The sequence below is a fragment of the Cydia splendana genome, chromosome 24 (assembly GCF_910591565.1).
Source record: "Cydia splendana chromosome 24, ilCydSple1.2, whole genome shotgun sequence".
NCBI lineage: Eukaryota > Metazoa > Arthropoda > Insecta > Lepidoptera > Tortricidae > Cydia > Cydia splendana.
Window position 1 is genome coordinate 10453392 of NC_085983.1, and position 21526 is coordinate 10474917.

Sequence of the window (21526 nt, forward strand, 5' to 3'; positions counted from 1 at the left end):
TCCTTCTGACTTCTTTGATCCTTTAGAAGTAGGATTCAGATCTTTGTCGGTCCCTCATTACTGAGAATTGTGATTTGGTATTTTGTCTCCATCGGCCTTGATCTCCCGTAGCCCTCACCGCTTGATGGAGTTTGCCTGAGGTGGCCTTGGGCCTCAGATAGTCAAAAATCACGCGAGTTTTGAGGAAGGCATGGTAGGGATGTTATTTACTATTATTCCTTGTTCGGGCCTAGGTTTTCTGCTCTTCAGGCTTTAAGGCCAAAAATAATTCTTTCCTCTTGACTTCTTTGATCCTTCAGAAGTAAGATTCAGATTTTTGTCGGTCCCTCATTACTGAGGATTGTGATTTGGGATTTTGTCTCCATCGGCCTCGATCTCCCGGTGCCCTCCGCTTGATAGAGTTTGCCTGAGGTGGCCTTGGGCCTCAGACGCTCAAAATACACGAGATTTTTGAGGAAGTCTTTATGGTGATGTTGGTTTGATATCGAACTATTCCTTGTTCGGATCTAGATTGTCTGCTCTGGATAGAGCGCGATGAGAATACGTCATGTATTTTCCAGGTATTTTCTGGATTACTGGATATTCATTCAGCAATCGTTCACGTGACCTTCACTCAGTGTGAAGTCTTCAACAGAAGACTGCCTCCGGGCTATTTTTTATTCCGTGATTTATCACATTATTCATTTTAAAATCAGTTTTCAAGTGCTGGTAAGAAAGCACTTTCGGCGTAAGGCCACTTATCAAGACACTTACTATTGGGTCTTGCTTAAGCTCCAACTTCCCCTCAGGTGACGCTTCGGGCCTTCGGCCCTACGCGGAGCTCGGCCTTCGGCCTTTACAAGCCTTCGGCCCGTCGGCTTCGTTTAACAAGACAGTTGACTTGGTAGAACGCTGAAAGCACTGCATTCACGCAGCTCGGCCTCACATATTAGGACCACGCTGGCTGTACATTTTTCTCTAATTGTTATGGGAAAAGCTTCGTTGAGAAGAGTACAGTGTTATTGTCGATTCCGTTCCTTATGGTAGGTTAATTAAAACTAAAATATTACTTTGCTAATCCGCGAAAATAACGTGCTAGTCAATCAGTACTCTTTTCGCGGATTGGCAAAGTAATATTTTGGTTTTAATTAATATGGATTTCCGCAAAGTAACGCCTGATTCTATTCATTATTATAGTAGGTTCCGAGGATGTTTGTCGTCAGATGGCAGGATCCTGCATTTTTCCGTTGACCGCTGGCGTCAACATACTGAGTTAGTATTCTTATTGAATGCAAGCGTCCATTGGCTATTGACAATGTTCGCTTTCCTTCAGGCGGGTCATTCGCTTATTTATCACCGTCGTGGTATATAATAAAACTTCGGCATTTCGGCACTCAAGAATCAAGATTAACTAGATTGCGTTTAATTGTGCACCGTGTTTGATAGATTTAAGTTTCACCGGGACTTTCAGGTCTTGGTGGACAACATGTTTCCAATTTTGAGATCGTTATTTCATTATCAATCGTTTTTAAAACTGCTCCATTTCCGTTCCCAACATCCAATAATGGGTGTGATAGCACTGATAGCCCGTTTAGGCACTACTTCCGTTTTGTTTTTAAAATATGAACTCTTTTGATAATTAATACTTGCAGCATTCATTGATCTAAGTTTTTTCCTTTTTGCTACGGACGTAAGGTTGAGAAGATATTTTCATTACGTCCATGATACACTCGAGAGCAAAAGTTTCGGGTCAGTATCATTTACCTACTTGAATATCTCGAAAAAGAACAAAGCTAGCGTATTGAAACAAATTGAACCTTATAGACAATTTAATTCGGCTGCTATTTAACTGATCACCAGATTTAGTCAAATTTAATACCAAAAAAATCTATTTTACCACCCTAAAATCATGAATGATCACCAAAATTATAACACCCTTTTAAGTTGAAATGATTACCAATTTTATTACATTTTACTATCCTTTTAAAGGAAATGACACCAAAATAATCATTATTAACCCAAAAATAGTCAATGATTACCAAATTTCAATCCCCATTTTATTGTGAAATGATAACCAAATTTTTACATCTTGCTATCCTATTAAAGAAAATGACACCAAAATAATCATTGTAAACCCAAAAATAGTAAATGACCACCAAAATTAGAACTCCATTTTAATGTAAAATGATAACCAAATTTTTAAATCTTGCTATCCTATTAAAGCAAATGGCTCCAAAATAATCATTGTAAACGCAAAAATAGTAAATGATCACAAAATTGTAACCACATTTTAATTAAAAATGTGCAATAATTTAATATACCTATCGTTATCCTATTAAATTAATTAATCCACTTCGTCACCTTTTTCTAGTAGCATTTTATTTCTGTAACAGTCGCAGTTCTAACCTAACCTAACCCACTTTTCTAGTAGCATTTTGTTTCTGTAAGGGTCGCAGTTCAAACCTAACCTAACCCACTTTTCTAGTAGCATTTCTTTTCTGCAAGGGTCGCAGTTCAAACCTAACCTAACCCACTTTTCTAGTAGCATTTCGTTTCTGTATGGGTAGCAGTTGAAACTTAACCTAACCTACTTTTCTAGTACCATTTCGTTTCTGTAAGGGTCGCAGTGCTAACCTAACCTAACCCACTTAACTGATAGCAGTTTAACTTACTTTTCTAGTAGCATAACGAAATGCTACTAGAAAAGTAGATTAGGTTAGGTAGGTATGCGGTGCGGGCTACGGGGGGTTGAGCGGGAGGGGCTAGTAATTTTGGCATCAGTTTACTTTATTTGGTAATATGTATAAATTTTTTGGTAATCATAGTGGTTTATTTAGGTGAAAATATCGCATTAATTTGGTCTTCAAGATTTGGTGATCATTAATGATTTTTGGTGATCATTCAATATATTTGGTATTTGAATACAATTTGAAGTGCAGTCGTAATTAAAGTGGTGGTACTTTTGTATTTTTAGGCCTTATTTTTTTGGTGTTCAGTAATTTTTTTTGGTAAGCATGATTTTTTTATTTAGGGTACCAAAGTATTTTTTGGTGGTCATTATATTTGTAGCCATTTAATTCTACTAAAATAAAATACATTACATTTATTACTGCCAGTTTATTTATTTTGTTTAAAACGATAACGTAAAAATGGCGTCCATCTGATTTTCACAGTGACCAGTAGAAGGCATACTTTCTAATTAGGCACGATTTGATTGGTTACGAGTACGAGCATCGCTAGGTCTACGGACAATAATGATTTTACTGCATTCTTAACGCGCTGCATATGCACAAGTTATTGGTAATGTACGTCTATGGACGCTGCCGCCAGCGCCACTGAGAGCGCTACCTGGATCCTTATGTATGTTGGTTTCTTTAACATTGACTTGATATGATTTTTAGGGTTGACCTAAAGTGTACAGTCACCTGCAATAATATGTTACTCTTCGATGGCGCAAAAATATGTGAGACGCTCTTATGGCTCTACAAATAAGATGTGTAACATATTATTGCAGGTGACTGTACTTGATGGTTAGTGGAGGTAGGTCTAAGTTATATCACTATTATCCAGAGATGCACTATCACATCAAACTTTGCCAAAGTGGCAATCAATTTCGGTATCTTGGTTGTTAATGTGTTGGTTGACAAATAAAAATCTAAATTATAAAAACGTCTCTTATTTCCACAAAACAGCACAATGACAGGACATCACTTTTCCCCGCGCCTCTTAACCCGTATCCTCCCCGCATACTCTTCCTCCGCAAACTTTCTATACAGAAGCTCCGGTGATCTCCTTATCTCCAATTCTAACCTTCGAAGAAGTTTGGCCCTGTCTACATTAGCTTCCTTCAACAACTTCGTAGAGGCCGTGGCCGTCTTACTCACCCAAGCGTCGTAATAAGGCCTCGTATGTGCGTCAACAGACTCCGGTACCCACTTCGCTATCTCGGTAGGCATGGATTCCGCGCTTTTAAAAGTCGGTGAAGCCTGCCGCACTGTTTTACGAAACCGCTTTGTGCTTTGAGGCGTTTTACTATTTTTTACAACAATCACAGGTATTTTTGAGTTTGGTTTAGGGTAATTTGGTATTTTTACTTGCGGTTTTCGAGCGTTCAGCTCGACGAAGGTAACCGCTTTGTGTACGCGCGCGTCCATTTTCGACGTAAGAGTTTTTATCGCCGGCTTAGATTTTCTATTGTTATTTTTCTCTGTTTCTGTATGCGATTTCTTGCGCTCCGACAAATCGTCGAGCTTAGACGAGCGTTTCAATTTTATAGCGCTGACGGCTCTATGCACTGAAGTTCTATCTAACTTTTTGGCATCTCGAGAATCTTTTGATTTTTGTTTTTCGACATACTGAAAATGATGCTTCGACGGATCTGTAAAAAAACACCAAATAAGAAAAACACTACACGCCTGCCTCATAATTTCGCGCGCTTTCGCCTTTATAAACGATGCTCGGATACAAATACAACGCTGCGCGTCGCAGTGCGGCGTAAACGCCATCGACAATAAGGTCCCTTTACATAGATGATCCCACATATTAACTGTAAGATATTAAACAAAATCAAATCCCGATGAACGTCATTAAATATTTATCATTAAAATCATCATTTAAAAGTCAATTCTACCATCAAACACCTCTATAGTGTAAACAACGTTATTTACGGTATTTGACGTCTGTCACTCACTACAGCAACACTACGTAAAATGTTTTGCACATCGAAATCACAAAGGAAAACAACTGCACTGCGAACGTTTACGTTCTACGTCTTTTTTTTTTTAATTTTAGGGTTGGCCGAACACCATCGTTATGAATCGGTAGTCGTCTAAGTAAATCGATATGAATTTTTCATTTTTCTTTTAATAAAAATAAGGAAAAGGTGGATAATTAACTGTAAATATGGATATATTTATCGTCACTTAACAGACAACAAATTTGACACAGAAATAACATAAATAAACTTTAAAATAGATCCCCAGTTAGTTTCAATTTTGACAATGGGTGCGACCTACTCGGTCGGTGTATTAAATACACCGACCGACCGGTAGCTTGCGGGAAAACCATATAATTCTAGCTTTATTTAAATCTCAAATAAAAATTCATTATACGTCACAATTCGATACCTCAGTCTACGTGCCATCCAATCGTAATCGCTTGCTGTGACAATCGATTTGCGTTAGTTACATCTCTATATACGTCAGTCATAATGTGTCAAATACCGTAAATAAAGTTGTTTACACTATAAAATAAATAAGGAATCAACTCTAAATTTGCATCTGATTACTTTGCCCCACATGTGGATAAAATGCAACTTTGACATCAGATTTTTAACAATCAAGAGAGTCTTTACCAGCTGGTGTGGTAAAAACTCAATTGTACGCAAAACTACAGAATAAATAATAGTACTAGGTACAGAAGACTCACTCTCTAACAAACCGCGTCTGTTACGATCAGCACAGATATGGCCGCTAGGTGGCGACAGCGCCACGCGCGGCTTATGGCAAACCCCAAAATTGGGGCCGAACGGATGTACTTTTAGCTACCTGTAGCAAAGCGACGAAATCGCGGAGTGAGCTACGCCTGATCATTGCATTGCCTAGATGGCGCTACTGACATTTCCCTGCAACTTATATAGGTATTTAAGACGTAAAATGACCCGACCTACCAGCACCGCCGCAAGCACAAAATGTAAGTAATTTTAGGTACGTACGTAAGTACGGAAGTAGTAAAAGCACTATCTAGTGACTTCTCCGAGGAAGTTAACTCCTTACCGCATACCTAAGAGAATAGAGTGTATAGTTAATAGAGGCGGATTGTCAAAGTAAATTATGTAGGTAGCCAACTAGCCACTGTAAATATACTGCCAGCTTTCGACAGAAGATTAACACTGTTAGAAAGCCATTTGACTATGATCCTTATTCTTTCACTGATATGTCGTCGGCCTAAGTCGCAAACCTCGTAACTCCTCCGGGGGAGTTACGAGGTTTGCGACTATAAGTATTGTTGTCCAAAGTAGCAATTACTAATCTCCTTGAAATGGAGTTACGAGGTTTGCGATTTAGGCCGACGATGTGTTAACCTGTTAGGTAAATATTAATATTAACGCCATCTACTCGACAAAGGTATGGTGCAATGTTTTCGAGCGATGGCGCCATAACCTTCAGCCTACGCTCGAGTAAATGGCGTTAATTTTAATATTTAACAAGTTAACACATGTCAGTGAAAGAATAATGATCAAAATCAAATGGCGTTCTAACAGTTTTAATCTTCTGTTGAAAGATGGCAGTAAATGTATTGTAGCTGCTCTACATAATTTACCATGCCAGTAACTCTCTATTTCAAATTCTCGTTGCCGCATGGCCGCATACAGAGCCATAGGTATATGGCGGATTTGATATTCAACTCTATTGATAGCCATTAAAGTTCAAATTTAAACAAATATTTTTATTAGATGCAGTAAGGGGTTAAAAAAAGATAGGGCACTGTTCTTTTTAGTAAATTCTGCCAACTTCAGGCATAATGAGCACAATGAGGCATATGGCTATATACAGAGCACTAAAAACAAATTTCAAATTCGGACTGATATACTCTGGGAAGTAGGTAGGTAGGAGGTAGGGCTCTCTCTTCTATACCAAGTAAGTAGATTCGGACCAAGAAAAGTCTGCAGCGGATTTGATAGCCCACGCAGTGTAAGTGTTATTTATACGTCATAATTGCTTAGAAGTTTGAAATAACACGTGTGCTGCGTGGGCTATCAAATCCGCTGCAGACTTTTCGTGGTCGGACTCTAGGCTAAGTAGCACCACAGAATAATAGCTACCGTACAGAAATGAGACTTTCTACAAAACCGAAGTTTGACAGCGATTCAGGGTCGAATCATGATATCCTTTTCTAACTTATGGCGCTATCCCTTTCGGCTATTTAGGGTTGTCAAAATTCAAGTCATTATCTTATCTGTGGTCGTGCACGCAAAGGGACGCGAACGTCAAGTTGTGTCAACCCTAATATCTACTTAATTGCTGGGATGCTGAGCCAAACAGAGCCGAGTTTGCTCGAAGTCAGTAGTGTCTCCCCACTGGTAGCAAATTTAGATGATGTGTGTTCTTTCATGTTTTGTTTCTTTTTGTACAATAAAGTGTTTTACTACTACTACTACTACTAGACTTACCATATTTGTCATCCCGTTGCATTGCACAATTGGATTGACTCGTATCTTCGTTCTTCAACACCTGATGCCGCTTAAACGTGTATCGGTCCTTAACTCTCTTCCGAAAATTCAAAGTTTCTTCCACACTCACATCTTCGCTTATAGTTCGCTTCTCAGTACTAAGAGGCAAAGACTCCGCAAGCGTATTCGTTGAACGAGACACGAAATCCGTTTGCATACTCTCTGCTTTCGTTGTTTTAAATAGTTCTCGCTTAGATACTTTCTTGGGACATTTCTTAACGTCACCTCGATCGCGAGGTCCGGTCGAGTGAAGCTCCCTTTTGTTTCGTCGCATCGTGTCTCCTCGATCTTTGTGTAGTTGGATTTTTCTATGATTTTTTTGCGTATTCATATTTTAGCAATTGTTCACTGTAATTTTAATAAGTGCCAGGTTTTTACTTGAAATTTTCATTGTGGTTAACTGTCTTACTGACGTTGAGAATTGACCCATCTAGATTTATGGTATTATTTTAAAAATTTGTTGACTATTCTAACTTTTTTCAGTCAATTTATCTATAGCACAGGATAAATAATAGAGTCTGAGGGGCTACCGCGAAAACCGAAATTCGCAAATTGCGGGGATCTTACTCTTTTACTCCAATGAAGGCGTAATTAGAGTGACAGAGAAAAATGCCCGCAATTGACTATTTTCGGTATTGGCGGTAGCCCTACTGGCTACTGAAATATTACACAAATGTTTGGCGGGAAATTCAAAAAATCTTGGGCTGGTCACACTTTGTGTAGTAGGAAATATAGTTTTGATACTAGAAAATATTTTTGATTTTCTGTGCACACGTAAGGTACCTAAGGATATAAATTAAATATACGTTGACGTGCACTCAAAGTCAGCTCACATAATTTCTACCACTATGTAAAGTACAGTCAACGATAAACACATATGTTAACACTTTCTCACCATATACCATTGTAACAAGGCGAAAAATGAAATGTAGTGTAAATAAGACCTAGCTCTATAATACCGTAATATTAATCCATCACCAAAAAAATACATAAGTACTATGCCAAATATGCTAAATGCTAAGTATCAAAATATTTATAGAGCACCAACCTCCTAATTTGTTTACATTTGTTTAGGAGTTGTAAACATTGCAGTTTTTCGTTATACAACGCTACACGTCGACTTCGCACATTGTCGTAATTATTTACGAGCTTAAATAAAAGTTTGCGAACCACACTCAGTATAGACATTATTAATGTAATTTAAAATAAACCCCTTATAAACCGCAAACAATTTGAATTAATGACATAAATTGACAACTGACTTTTAGCTTTTTTTTTAAATCATAGACAATTGGTGATACAACAACGAAATATCTGTCAACAATTTTTGGCTAGCCAGACTCTAGTACTAGATACAAAAGACTCACTCTCTAAAGCCCCCTCCAGACTATGTGCGTGAATCGCGGCGCGACGTCGCGGAGCGAACATATCGCGAAGTTGACGTATGACTCCACACTCGCACACTTCACGGCGATTTCGCAGTTTGGTTTGCGGCAATATGGCGGAAAAGCATCAGCTGATCGAGTTTAATTGTTAGTTATCCATGGCATCATACGTGATTTAGCTGTTTTCCCATTTTGTGTTATTGTAAAACCGTAAAATATAGCTGCTTAATATAATATAATCATAATATAATTAATATTTATCTTGCCACAAAGGAGCCAAAATATTGTGTAATGTAATGATTATAGTAATGAGTCTTGCAAGTCCGCGCTTCGCGTCTCCTTTGACGCGGGCCGAAATACCGACAAAAAACGGAGAACTAGGCGCGAAGGCGTGAACAATCTGCGAAATCGACGCTATACTCGCGTTCGCGGCTTCGCGCCGCGAATCGCGCATGAGTGTGGAGGGCGCTTAACAAAACGCGTCTGTTACGATCAGCACAGATATGGCCGCTAGGTGGCGACAGCGCCACGCGCGGCTTATGGCAAACCCCAAAATTGGGGCGGAACGGATGTACTTTTAGCTATCTGTTGCAAAGCGACGAAATCGCGGAGTGAGCCACGCCTGTGTATAGTCTGGCAAACACAACTTGTCAGTCAGTAAGAACCAGGATAATTATACTCATCCCTTTCTTTTGAGTGCTAGTACTAGCGTAAGACAAAGACAGAATGATTCTCTCTGTCTGTTTGAAATGAGACGGTCCTGGGCCGTACTACTAACCTTTTTCCTTATAAAATACGCTTAGTTTAAAATTACGAACCTTTTTTAAAATCTTGTAGGTATCTTGAATTATTTGACACTTACGTGTCATTCATTGTCATAAATAAAAAAAAACAAAATGCGAGTAAAAAAAGAATAAACAAATATATAATTACACCGTAATGATTCATCGAAACTATGGAAGTATCAGGAGGGGCGTTGTTGAGATCTAAGTCTTCAAACAGAGCCATACCAAGTGCCGCCACGAAAACTAAAAATTTGAGTACCGGTGACGTGGGGCACAAGATGGAGAATAAGAAGAGGCGCGGGGTCTACGTTGAGAAGTGGGTGAACCCTGAATTGCCCGCTGAAGGTACCTAAATATTTTGAATCAACATTTTTTTTAAAGATTAACATAATCCCTAGACGCAGCCATAAGCCCGTTCCACAGTAGTGCGCGAATTGCGGTGCGAAAAGCCGCGAACGCGAGTGTGGAGTCGAGATCGCAGGTACCACACGGGATTGTTATGCCTACATGCCATTTAGGGTTCTTGCTAAATTGGAAATTCTATAGCGTAAGTATTGAACAACCAATTTAGCTAGGACCCTAAATGGCGCAACAATCGCGGAGCGTGATGGTACCATCAAAGTTACGTTTTCTAAGTTAACTTCAATGCACCATATCTTGTCCACAGGAAAAACGCACGTTTTCCGATAGGTTTTTAACCCAGATATAAGACCTATCATTTCCCTGACACCCAAAACATATTATTATGTACTTAGAGTTGATATTTACTAGAGGCCACTTTAAACAAATCATTGTAGGTATTTTAATATCCGCTGCCTACTGCGTTCATCTGCTGCACAGAAAAAGTAGATACCTAACAAGTTGGAATTTTGCAGAATTACTTTAATGAACATATTCATTCTGTAAGAGTAGGTTACATAGATATAGATACATAAAAAGTACAAAATTCTAACTATTTTCAGATAACAAAAGATATAAATCGAAAGCACAGCCAATACCTCGGCCACAACCAAACAAATTGCTAACAACTGCCCCGAGGGAATCCAACATCTCGACCTACACTCGCCTCCTGGGCACTCGGGACCCCGCGGTCCGGTTCATAAAACGTAAAAAGAAGACCCTCCCTGAAAATCTTCCAAAACAGTGCTCTAAAACATCGAAACTGTCAAAACACGAGAATAAACCAAGGAATATTGTGGAAGAGAATAAAAATATGGACAAGTTCAGACACAATCACGCAAAAGATGCGGAATTTATCACAACCACCCGAAAGGATCGAAGAGAAAGGAAGGAGGAAGGAGGAGAAAGGGATCTACAAACGCCATCTACATCTTCAAAAATAACCCGAGCCATGTCTTTCGATACCAACTGGTCCACCATCTTCCCTCACAGAGAGAGCAGAGATAAAACTAATTTATTACAGCATTATATCTACAATGACTGTAAACCAAAGGATAAAGATAAATTAAAAACTGCAGAGGGTAAAGACGAACAGATCTATACCTTTTTCAAAGAACTCATCGAGTCAGTTTATGAAGAAGAGACAAACAAACCTGATACAAATCCTGATATACAGAGTGGCAAATCTTCTGAAATCAAACTTGAGATAGACGACCCTGTAGCGCAGAAACTGCAAGAATATAATTCCAAGCAATACACGATCGAAGACAAGGATTTAGTGTACGAGCAAAGTCGTGAGCTGGCGGATTATTACAACAATAAGTCACGGTTAACACCACAGAAAAAAGTGAAGCGAAGAAAGAAAAACATAAAATACACGTTCACTGATAAGTCTGCATGCTCAAAAGGAGACAGGCCTAAAAAGTCTAATCTTCTAACCCTTTTGAAACAACAATTGGCAATAGATTTGCAGAAGCAGGAGCCTGAAAGCATGTACGAAGCGCTTCTGAACATAGCGAAAAATAAACGCAAGCGTAAACAAATATATTTCGAGATAACGAAAAAACCTAGCGACCTAGAAAGGGTATGCAGATTTAAACGGCGAAATTTAATTTCACCAAGCACGAGAATGCCGAAAAGGGTGAAACAGACGAGTAGGCGCGATAAAATTATGGGTGGAGAGCGAAGCGAGTCGTCTACCTCGACAGAGTTTGAATCTCACCATTCCTTGGAAGTGCAGGGTTTTGATTATGTTACGGAACCGTTGGAAGTCGGTACGGCGATCAGTAGTATCAGGACAATCACGAACTTAAATGAAGGCATAGTATCTGTCACGCATCATTGGAAACATTGAATCATGTCCTTAAGACTCTTTAGGATATATGTAGAGGAGTTTTTGCAACCTTTATATGCCAGGTAAATATGTAAGTCAGACTGAACAACTTTCGCTATGTGACCAACACCGAAATGCGAAAAAGAATTAGGTGCCACAAAACCACTTAACTACAGTCTACTAAAACTAGTCTGTCAAGCCATTTCCGTCAGTAGAAAAAAGCGGCAGAAAAATGTACACGCGAAAGGTTTAAGGACGATATTTTTTTATGGGACGATAGTCCCATAAAAAAATATTTCGCGCCTTTTTCTACTGACTAAGAAAACTCTGCGAAGATTTTGATAGCACCCGCAGTGCAAGTGTTATTTTAAACTATGAAATTAGGACGTATAAATAACACTTGCACTGCGATTGCTATCAAAATCGTTGCAGACTTTTCTTGGTGTAACTCTTATCTTTTTTTGGTGTTGCAATAGTTATTTATACATTTAATGAAAACTTTTTTGCCTCAAAACTGCGAAAAGAATATTCAGACCTTATTGAAGACATTCGAATCATTCGAGTTAATTTTTTACCATCTAGTTGGTTTTGGTCTATAGTTAGATGGTCTTACGGTGTCCCAAAGAACACATCGAATTTCGATCAGCAGAAACGTATGAAACAGTTTTTTTTTTCACGTCGCTTTTGTAGTTCCATAGTAAATGTTCTGTATGACGTTAGCCTTGTAATGTATGACCAAAAGTAAAAAAAAAATGTATCAAAGTAATTTCACAAAAATTGTATAAATAAAACACAGCGCAACTTTGTAACACTTTTATTCACAGTTAATGTGAAACTCTCCTTATATGCTAGCACAGCTTGACTTACAACTAATGGCCGATACCGACGGACTGCAACCCTGTCCGTCTGTACCGGCTCTAAAACATTGACTTTTGACATCTTTCGTGCATGGCGCGAATCTTATAGTTCGTTTTTTTAGCATTAGAAATAAGGTAAACAATCTTCATGTGTATTTTTTTTGAAAAACACGTTTTAAAAATAAGCTACGGCAAATATGTAATAATTACGAATCTAATACGATGATTTATATCCTTCTGCGTTCATAAGTAGTAGTTACTGATTTTTAAAAAGCGTTTTTCAATTAAAAGACATGTCAAGATCGCTTATCTTCTTTCTAATGCTAAAAAAAACGAACGTAAAAATGACTAAATAGTCTGTGCGGAAAGAGAAGAGTCGTAGAACGTATTGGTTCCCATATAATCCACGACTCTTCTCTTTCAGCACAGACTAGAAAATAATCTGCAAAAAAATTAGCTTACATTATACTTCGTTTTTTTAACATTAGAAAAAAAACCGGGCAAGTGCGAGTCGGACTCGCGCACGAAGGGTTCCGTACCATAATGCAAAAAACCGGGCAAGTGCGAGTCGGACTCGCGCACGAAGGGTTCCGTACCATAATGCAAAAAACCGGGCAAGTGCGAGTCGGACTCGCGCACGAAGGGTTCCGTACCATAATGCAAAAAAAAAAACGGTCACCCATCCAAATACTGACCACTCCCGACGTTGCTTAACTTTGGTCAAAAATCACGTTTGTTGTATGGGAGCCCCATTTAAATCTTTATTTTATTCTGTTTTTAGTATTTGTTGTTATAGCGGCAACAGAAATACATCATCTGTGAAAATTTCAACTGTCTAGCTATCACGGTTCGTGAGATACAGCCTGGTGACAGACGGACGGACGGTTTTACCCTTTGGGTACGGAACCCTAAAAATGGTAATTAAATTTGACGTCTTTGAAATCGAAAGAAAATATATTATCCTTGCTATATAATTGTTACATATTTGCTGTAATTTATTTTTATTATAAAGTTGTTTTCAATAAAAAGACGCGTCATGATTGTTCACCCTTTTTCTAATGCTAAAAAAACGAGGTAAGTACATATAAGTATATAGTATATATACATATATTAGTATAGTAGAAGTTATTCCAAAATTAGGATTTTCCACATATAAAGTTTTCGGAAACTTCTCATATTTTTGTATAGGAATTGAAATTTTCAAAAACATGAATAAAAATTCGGCCAGGGCTCATTATCATACACGGACAAGTTGCTGACAAGAGTGACAAGAGGTATGAAAAAAATCTTACATTATTACCGACAGTTACAAACATCTACACTTAGATACTAAATTATGCCCTTATTTTATTGTATATTTACATTTAATGAAAAATCCAAAATTTGCTGCTGAAATTTCAACCTATAGGCCCCGTGCATGAACTATAGGGGGCAGCATAGGAGCCGTCAGATTTTTGGCGCGAGGCGTAAATGCTTCCGATGTAGCCCACAAGATGTCAGAACCTACTATGCACAAGGAAACGTACCGACGAGAACGGTAGATGGTAGCACTTACTTTGGCAATGTACATGTGCACATATGTTTCCGATTCAGGCCACAAGATGGCAGACTCTCCAACGCGCACGGTCCCTATAGTTTATAAAATAGAGTTGATATTGTTTTTTTTCAAAAATGAACGTAACAAAACAAATGCAACTCTATTCCAATTAATTAAGATTCAAATTTCTAACTTGATAAGTACCTATAGCTGGGACGGAGAATTTTGATCCTTGGGAGGGCATGTGAGCGTACTTAACCCCCCGCCGGCTTCGAACCTAGTAAATTTATTTAGATAGAAATTCACCACTCTCTCATTTTCCACTTGCGTTCGTTCTTTTCTCATCTGCATCTTGCGTAGTTCACCGACAGTTTGCGTTCGCTTGCGTGGCCCTTGCGTTCGTGTTTGTGTTCTTGGGACGCCGTTCGTGTGCGTGTCGGAATTGCGTGCTAGTTGCACGTGAGATTGTGTCCCTTGCGTTTCGTGTGTTCCTAGCACGTTTGTGTGCGTGTCTGAGTCGGGCGCAAGTTGCTTGCGTCGTTGTGTCCAATACGTTCGCTTGCGTGTCCCTTGCACGCCGTTCGTGTGCGTGATCGAGTTGGGTGCAAGTTGCACATGCGATCGTGTCCCTTGCGTTTGTTCTTGTGTTCCTTGCACGTTCGTGTGCGTGTCCGAGTCGGGCGCAAGTTGCTTGCGTGGCCCTTGTGTTCGCTTGTGTGTCCATTGCACGTTCGTGTGTGTGTCCGAGTCGGGCGCAAGTTGTTTGCGCGGCTGTGTCCCTTGCGTTCGCTTGCGTATCCATTGCACGTTCGTGTGCGTGTCCGAGTCGGTCGCAAGTTGCTTGCGTGGCGCTTGCGTTCGCTTGCATGTCCCTTGCGTCCGCCTGCGTGTCCCTTGCGTTCGCTTTAGTGTCCATTGCACGTTCGTGTGCGTGTCCGAGTTGCGTGCAAGTTGCTTGCGTCGTTTTGTCCAATGCGGTCCCTTTCGTCTCCTTTTTCTTTTTACGCGTCCGTTACTGAGCGCGCCTGTGGCTGTGGTATCTGTGGCAAAAACGTTCCGAGATACCGGCGTTTTTTCTGTGGACAACACAACAGTTAATCCCAAAATAGTACGTAATTTCAAACTGAAATACATATACATTACATACGTCATATCTTAGTGTGACTACTTAAAAACACAAATAAAAAAATAATAATACAATAATGTGATTTGTACCCTATGTGTGGAGGTGTACGAAATTTCATGATTTTTTAAGAATTAGTTATTTTTAATATATGGACCTACCTTTAATTACCTTGTTTTTTTTATACAAATCAATAAATGTTATGTCGACGACGACGCAAAACACATTGGACAAAGAAATTGGATAGGTGGAATACACCCTTAGAAACAGAAATATCAAAATAACGGATGAAAGATTTGAACCTCGAAGATTTTCACTAACCTGTATCCGTTTGCTTGCGTGCGCGTCGCTTGCGTGTCCCTTGCGCCTGCTCGTGCGCGAGACTGTTTGCTTGTGCGTGCTTGTGCGCGCGCACGTGCGCGGCGGCGTGCTTGCGCAACGCACGCTCGCTGTGGAACGTGGCCGCGCATATTGGACACGATGCCTGGGATTAAAATAAATAATAAATAAATACTTGGGGACAATCTTCCACAGATCAATCTAGTCCCAAACCACAGAATAACTAATAGTACTACCGTACAGAAAATTCACTCCTTCACAAAAGTCAGATTTAGGTATAAAATTATACCTATACTCGCCGCCTGCAACAAAATTGAAACTTATAACCGCGCACGAACGGTGAATCTTCTTTGCGCGAGCGTCACGTGACACGACTATCGTGCGGTCGAGCGGCAGCCCACTGCCATTACATACACCTGCCGGCCAAATGTACCTAAACTGCGTAGTGACACCCCCCTGCCTAAACTAAGCAAAGCTTGTACTATGGGTGCTAGGAGACGATATACATACGTATATAGATAAATACATACTTATATACATAGAAAACACAAATATCCGTGCTCATCACACAAATAAATGCCCGTACCGGGATTCGAACCCAGGACCACCGGCTTGATAGGTAAGCACTACCCACTAGGCCAGACCAGTCATGTGTGTAATATTTATTTATTTGTAATAATATGTACCTTCGCTAAGTGTTCTCTCTCAATATGCTCGGCTACCTGCGTCTTGTCTAAGAATTTTCTCTTGCAAGTGTCACATTGGAACCTGAAATAGAATTCCTGAATTAGGATATGGTTTTATATTCTTGTATGGTAGCTACGATACACATTGCACGCTACGATAGCTCGAGGTGGGCGAAACGAGTAACAGAGTGGAAAGGACCAGGGAGTGGGAACAGGCATGCGGGACACCCGCTCAAGCGCTGGGTGGATGATATCAAGAAAATTGCCGGCATGGGGTGGCCACAAGTGGCCCAAGCCCGAGACAGGTGGCAAAAGCTGGAGGAGGCCTTTACCCAAGAGGGGATCCCAAAATAAATAACACTTAGGCTAGGCTTAGGATACGAAAAAAAAAACATGTTAGCAAGAGATCATAAATAAAAGGCTTTTTTATTTTTTTATTTTATTATTTTTACGGTAGCTAAAAAAATAACTGTATTCCCGTTGCCTGGGAGGTTTTGAATGGCAACGGGAATGCAGTTATTTTTTAGCCACCCTGTATATCATGGAACCTAAATGACACCAACTAGCTTATGCTCAAATTTGGCGTATATGACAAAAGTGCAAAAATGTACCTATAGCAAAAAGTACAATCAATCGTAGTCAAAGTGTTAACTCTTTGAACGCCTATCGTGCGCGGCGCGTCATTGTGAAACTCGTCGGAATGCACGAAGGTTGGTATTGGGCAGTCTATGCCGCACCTACTGCTGTCTCCACGGCTCATGTACACCTGGGACCTGGAGATATTAGAACAGGGCGTCACCTCCACTGGCTCCGCAGCTTGTGCCTGAGCGTGGCGACGTGCAGCCTCATCTGGGTGTTGTTGCGGCAGTCTATGCCGCACCTACTGCTGTCTCCACGGCTCACGTGGACCTGGCACCTGGAGATAATAGAACAGGGCGTCACCTCCACTGGCTCCGCAGCTTGTGCCTGAGCGTGGCGACGTGCAGCCTCATCTGGGTGTTGTTGCGGCAGTCTATGCCGCACCTACTGCTGTCTCCACGGCTCACGTGGACCTGGCACCTGGAGATAATAGAACAGGGCGTCACCTCCACTGGCTCCGCAGCTTGTGTCTGAGCGTGGCGACGTGCAGCCTCATCTGGGTGTTGTTGCGGCAGTCTATGCCGCACCTACTGCTGTCTCCACGGCTCACGTGGACCTGGCACCTGGAGATATTAGAACAGGGCGTCACCTCCACTGGCTCCGCAGCTTGTGCCTGAGCGTGGCGACGTGCAGCCTCATCTGGGTGTTGTTGCGGCAGTCTATGCCGCACCTACTGCTGTCTCCACGGCTCACGTGGACCTGGCACCTGGAGATAATAGAACAGGGCGTCACCTCCACTGGCTCCGCAGCTTGTGCCTGAGCGTGGCGACGTGCAGCCTCATCTGGGTGTTGTTGCGGCAGTCTATGCCGCACCTACTGCTGTCTCCACGGCTCACGTGGACCTGGCACCTGGAGATAATAGAACAGGGCGTCACCTCCACTGGCTCCGCAGCTTGTGTCTGAGCGTGGCGACGTGCAGCCTCATCTGGGTGTTGTTGCGGCAGTCTATGCCGCACCTACTGCTGTCTCCACGGCTCACGTGGACCTGGCACCTGGAGATAATAGAACAGGGCGTCACCTCCACTGGCTCCGCAGCTTGTGTCTGAGCGTGGCGACGTGCAGCCTCATCTGGGTGTTGTTGCGGCAGTCTATGCCGCACCTACTGCTGTCTCCACGGCTCATGTACACCTGGGACCTGGAGATAATAGAACAGGGCGTCACCTCCACTGGCTCCGCAGCTTGTGCCTGAGCGTGGCGACGTGCAGCCTCATCTGGGTGTTGTTGCGGCAGTCTATGCCGCACCTACTGCTGTCTCCACGGCTCACGTGGACCTGGCACCTGGAGATAATAGAACAGGGCGTCACCTCCACTGGCTCCGCAGCTTGTGTCTGAGCGTGGCGACGTGCAGCCTCATCTGGGTGTTGTTGCGGCAGTCTATGCCGCACCTACTGCTGTCTCCACGGCTCACGTGGACCTGGCACCTGGAGATAATAGAACAGGGCGTCACCTCCACTGGCTTCGCAGCTTGTGTCTGAGCGTGGCGACGTGCAGCCTCATCTGGGTGTTGTTGCGGCAGTCTATGCCGCACCTACTGCTGTCTCCACGGCTCATGTACACCTGGGACCTGGAGATAATAGAACAGGGCGTCACCTCCACTGGCTCCGCAGCTTGTGCCTGAGCGTGGCGACGTGCAGCCTCATCTGGGTGTTGTTGCGGCAGTCTATGCCGCACTCCGCGCAGTTGTACTGCGACTTCTGTGGCTCTGGTACATCTGGGACCTGTACGGACATACATACGGTCACTGTCATTGACATGATATCAAAGAGAATAGAGTGTAACATAGAGAGTTACTGTCATGGTAAATTATGTAGCCACAGTACAATTACTGCCATCCTTCGACAGAAGATTAAAACTGTTAGAACGCCGTTTGACTTTACTCCTTATTCTTTCACTGATATGTGTTAAATTGTGAAATATTTAAATTAACGCCAACGGCATTTACTCGACAGTAGGCCAAAGGTTATGGCGCCACCTCTCGAAAAGATTGCACCATACCTTTGGTCTAGTGTTGAGTAGATGGCGTTAATTTAAATATTTCACAAATTAACACATATCAGTGAAAGAATAAGGAGCAAAGTCAAACCGCCTTCTAACAGTTTTAATCTTCTGTCGAAAGATGGCAGTAAATTTATTGTGGCTATATAATTTACTTTGACAATCCGCCTCTATTTCATATGTGCGCGCTACGTACGTTAGACACACCTTCACACTTTATCTCTATATATTCCGTAGGTTAAAGCTCATATCAACAAGTTGTGTCAATTGACGCCATACCTCACATGGCGACCCTGCCAGTGCGGTCTCGTGCTGCGCTGCGCTTGCTAGTCAAGGACTCAAGGATGTGAAAATAATCAACATTTTAATTAAAGGACTATGTCAAGCAAAGAGTGCACACTACAGAATGGTACTAGTTCAGCGGTGTCACTCACGTATTCGAGCCAATCGTGCAGTCTAACGCAACTAGTTGCGACCAATCGTGCGCGTGATGCGAACTCATCAACCAATCGCGTTGTGATTCGTGACACCGCTGAACTAGCACCTTTCTTAGTGCCCGTAAGGCCCGTCCTTAGATATATGTCAAGGTCACTATGCATTATGAAATTTGGACTAAATTAGCGTCGGTCTGAAAGAGTGTAACGGTTTGCTATAAAACCTCGTTTGCGCCATGGTATAATAATATACTCCGCCTGGTACTCTATTCCGAGATTCGCGTATGACCTAACTGACACGGGCCTACGTCATCATGCTGTTTACAGGTTCTCAAACTTCAAAATGTGGGAGAATTTTAACCAACGGTGAAAATTATTTTAACGGCATTAATTTTAAGTTCTCCATGTAGAAACATAGTAAAATAAAACAAATCTAATGTATTAAATTAAACTTTATTTATCTATACAAGACAAACGTTTGAAAAACTAATTCACAGTTACACATTAATTACCAAGCTTACGACGTGAAAACTTTGGAAAACACTGCGACTGCTGACACTGAGCGAGAAGGAAATAACAATTAACACGCGTTCGACAAGGATGACGGTCAGGCATGAAGTTATCTAGATCCGAATTGTCAAATGTGACAGCGCTATCCTGTGTTGCCAGTAATGTAAACAGAATTACCCGAACGTCTGAAATTTCTTTCGTGAATCGGAAGATATTGCTAACGAATAATTAAAAAAAACGTGTTATTGTAAAATTTAAGATAAAATACATTATAAATGAAAATTATAAAATTATAAAGAAATATTTTAACTTATTAACCATAGGTATAATGTACCCATGTAACATGTTATGTTGAAATAAAGTGGCAATGTTATTGTGACGTAGGCCCGTGTCACTCTGGGAATAGAAGACCATGTTTTATCAGACCATGGTTTGCGCTAAGCTTTTAGTGCTAGCGGATTGTAAAAATATAGAAAACATTTTCAAATAGTTTTCAGAATTCTGTCACTTGAAGAAAATTAATGACATCGTCGACAGATCGAAGATACTAAAAATCTCTAGAATAATATAATTTATCTAACTTGATATTATTTAGATCGTGCCCTATTAGTATTACGCTGTGTACATTTCCCCGGATCGGGTAAGTGTTGCGAATATTTCATTTAAGTTTCCAATGGGAATAATTTTACGTTGTAGTATTTTATGCTGTTAACTAATCTGTTCTTTTCTGACTGCTTCATCCGTGAACACTAAAGAAATGCTAAAATGTTAACTTTCCTGATATTTCTTTCCTTGCGGGCAGGATGTCGCAGTCACCGTTGTGTGCATATTCTAATAAGACCAATATTGCTAGGGATCAAGTCTGGGGTTGACTCGGAAAACCCACTAGCCTGCACTACCCCGGGTTGCGCTTTGCGCATGCTCCACAATCTGGAAGGTTTCCATTCCGAGCTGAGGATCCTGGACCACAGTGCCTCCTTAGAATACTCTGGACCTGCGACTCCGATGCCTGCTTTGTTCAGCGGAGCCATCTACAACTGTCCACCTGCGAAGTAGTGTCCCAGGAAAGTGCCTTCTATTAAGGACTTGTTTCATTATTTCATTCTTGTCGGCTCAGTTATACGGACTCACGGCCCTAAATTAAACTTTCATTACCTTCCTATCTCTTTCTAACTCTGCACGCGACGCTACTGTCAAAATTCTAAATTAAAAACAACATCCGTGTTTTAAAAATTCTAAAGCCTTACTTTCGAATTCTTAATTAAGTTTTTGACTCTACTCGTTACTGTCTTGAGTGTCTTGTAATTAATTAAATCTCAAACTTATTGTAATTTTAAATACATAATATTAACCATAGATGTGGAGTAAGTAGTTTGGGGAGTAAGGGGTGAACGGAACCAACATCTATCCGACCCAATTGCCAACCCCACCTGCCCGCGTTGGTTGTCCAATATGGGCAGCCGACGGCGGCGTCTTTAGGGACGTCGCGGTGCTCCCTGCTAGAAAACAGACGGGGCTCTGGCGACCGAGCAATGGCGGTATATCCATACTCCTGATCGGGCAACCGGTCAGATGAGGTATAGTAGGCGGCCTAGGGGACTAAATACCCCCTAAAAAGCCCTACGGTGCAGAAGGAATTGGGGCCCCACTGCATCAAGTTTGGTCCTAGTAAAACCACAAATGGAACTCGAACATGCAGATAAAAAGAAGCTATGCAACCCGGATAGCACCCGGCGTCAATCGGTTTCCAGGCCGAATGACGACAAATATGTAACTGGAGAAGATCATGCTAT

The 21526-nt window shown here is 41.3% G+C and overlaps 2 protein-coding genes across 3 annotated transcripts in view; one reads left to right on the plus strand and one right to left on the minus strand.

Moving 5' to 3' along the window:
- Positions 1-3641: 3641 nt before the first annotated feature.
- Positions 3642-21526, minus strand: part of LOC134802414 (uncharacterized) — a 30352-nt gene continuing 12467 nt past the window's right edge. The window contains exons 2-3 of one of the 2 annotated variants that reach the window (XM_063775073.1): positions 7151-7587; positions 3642-4357 (exon numbers count right to left, since the gene is read on the minus strand). In XM_063775073.1, the coding sequence (XP_063631143.1) occupies positions 3687-4357; positions 7151-7541 (1062 nt within the window). In that variant the 5' untranslated portion in view covers positions 7542-7587 and the 3' untranslated portion in view covers positions 3642-3686. Of the gene's footprint in view, positions 4358-7150; positions 7634-21526 lie in introns of those variants that run through there. The other variant, XM_063775072.1, reaches the window with a different exon arrangement.
- On the plus strand, positions 9460-12417 carry LOC134802240 (uncharacterized). Its single transcript, XM_063774828.1, has 2 exons — positions 9460-9725; positions 10343-12417. Exons 1-2 carry the CDS (start codon positions 9551-9553, stop codon positions 11632-11634), a joined length of 1467 nt encoding a protein of 488 aa, XP_063630898.1. The 5' UTR covers positions 9460-9550; the 3' UTR covers positions 11635-12417.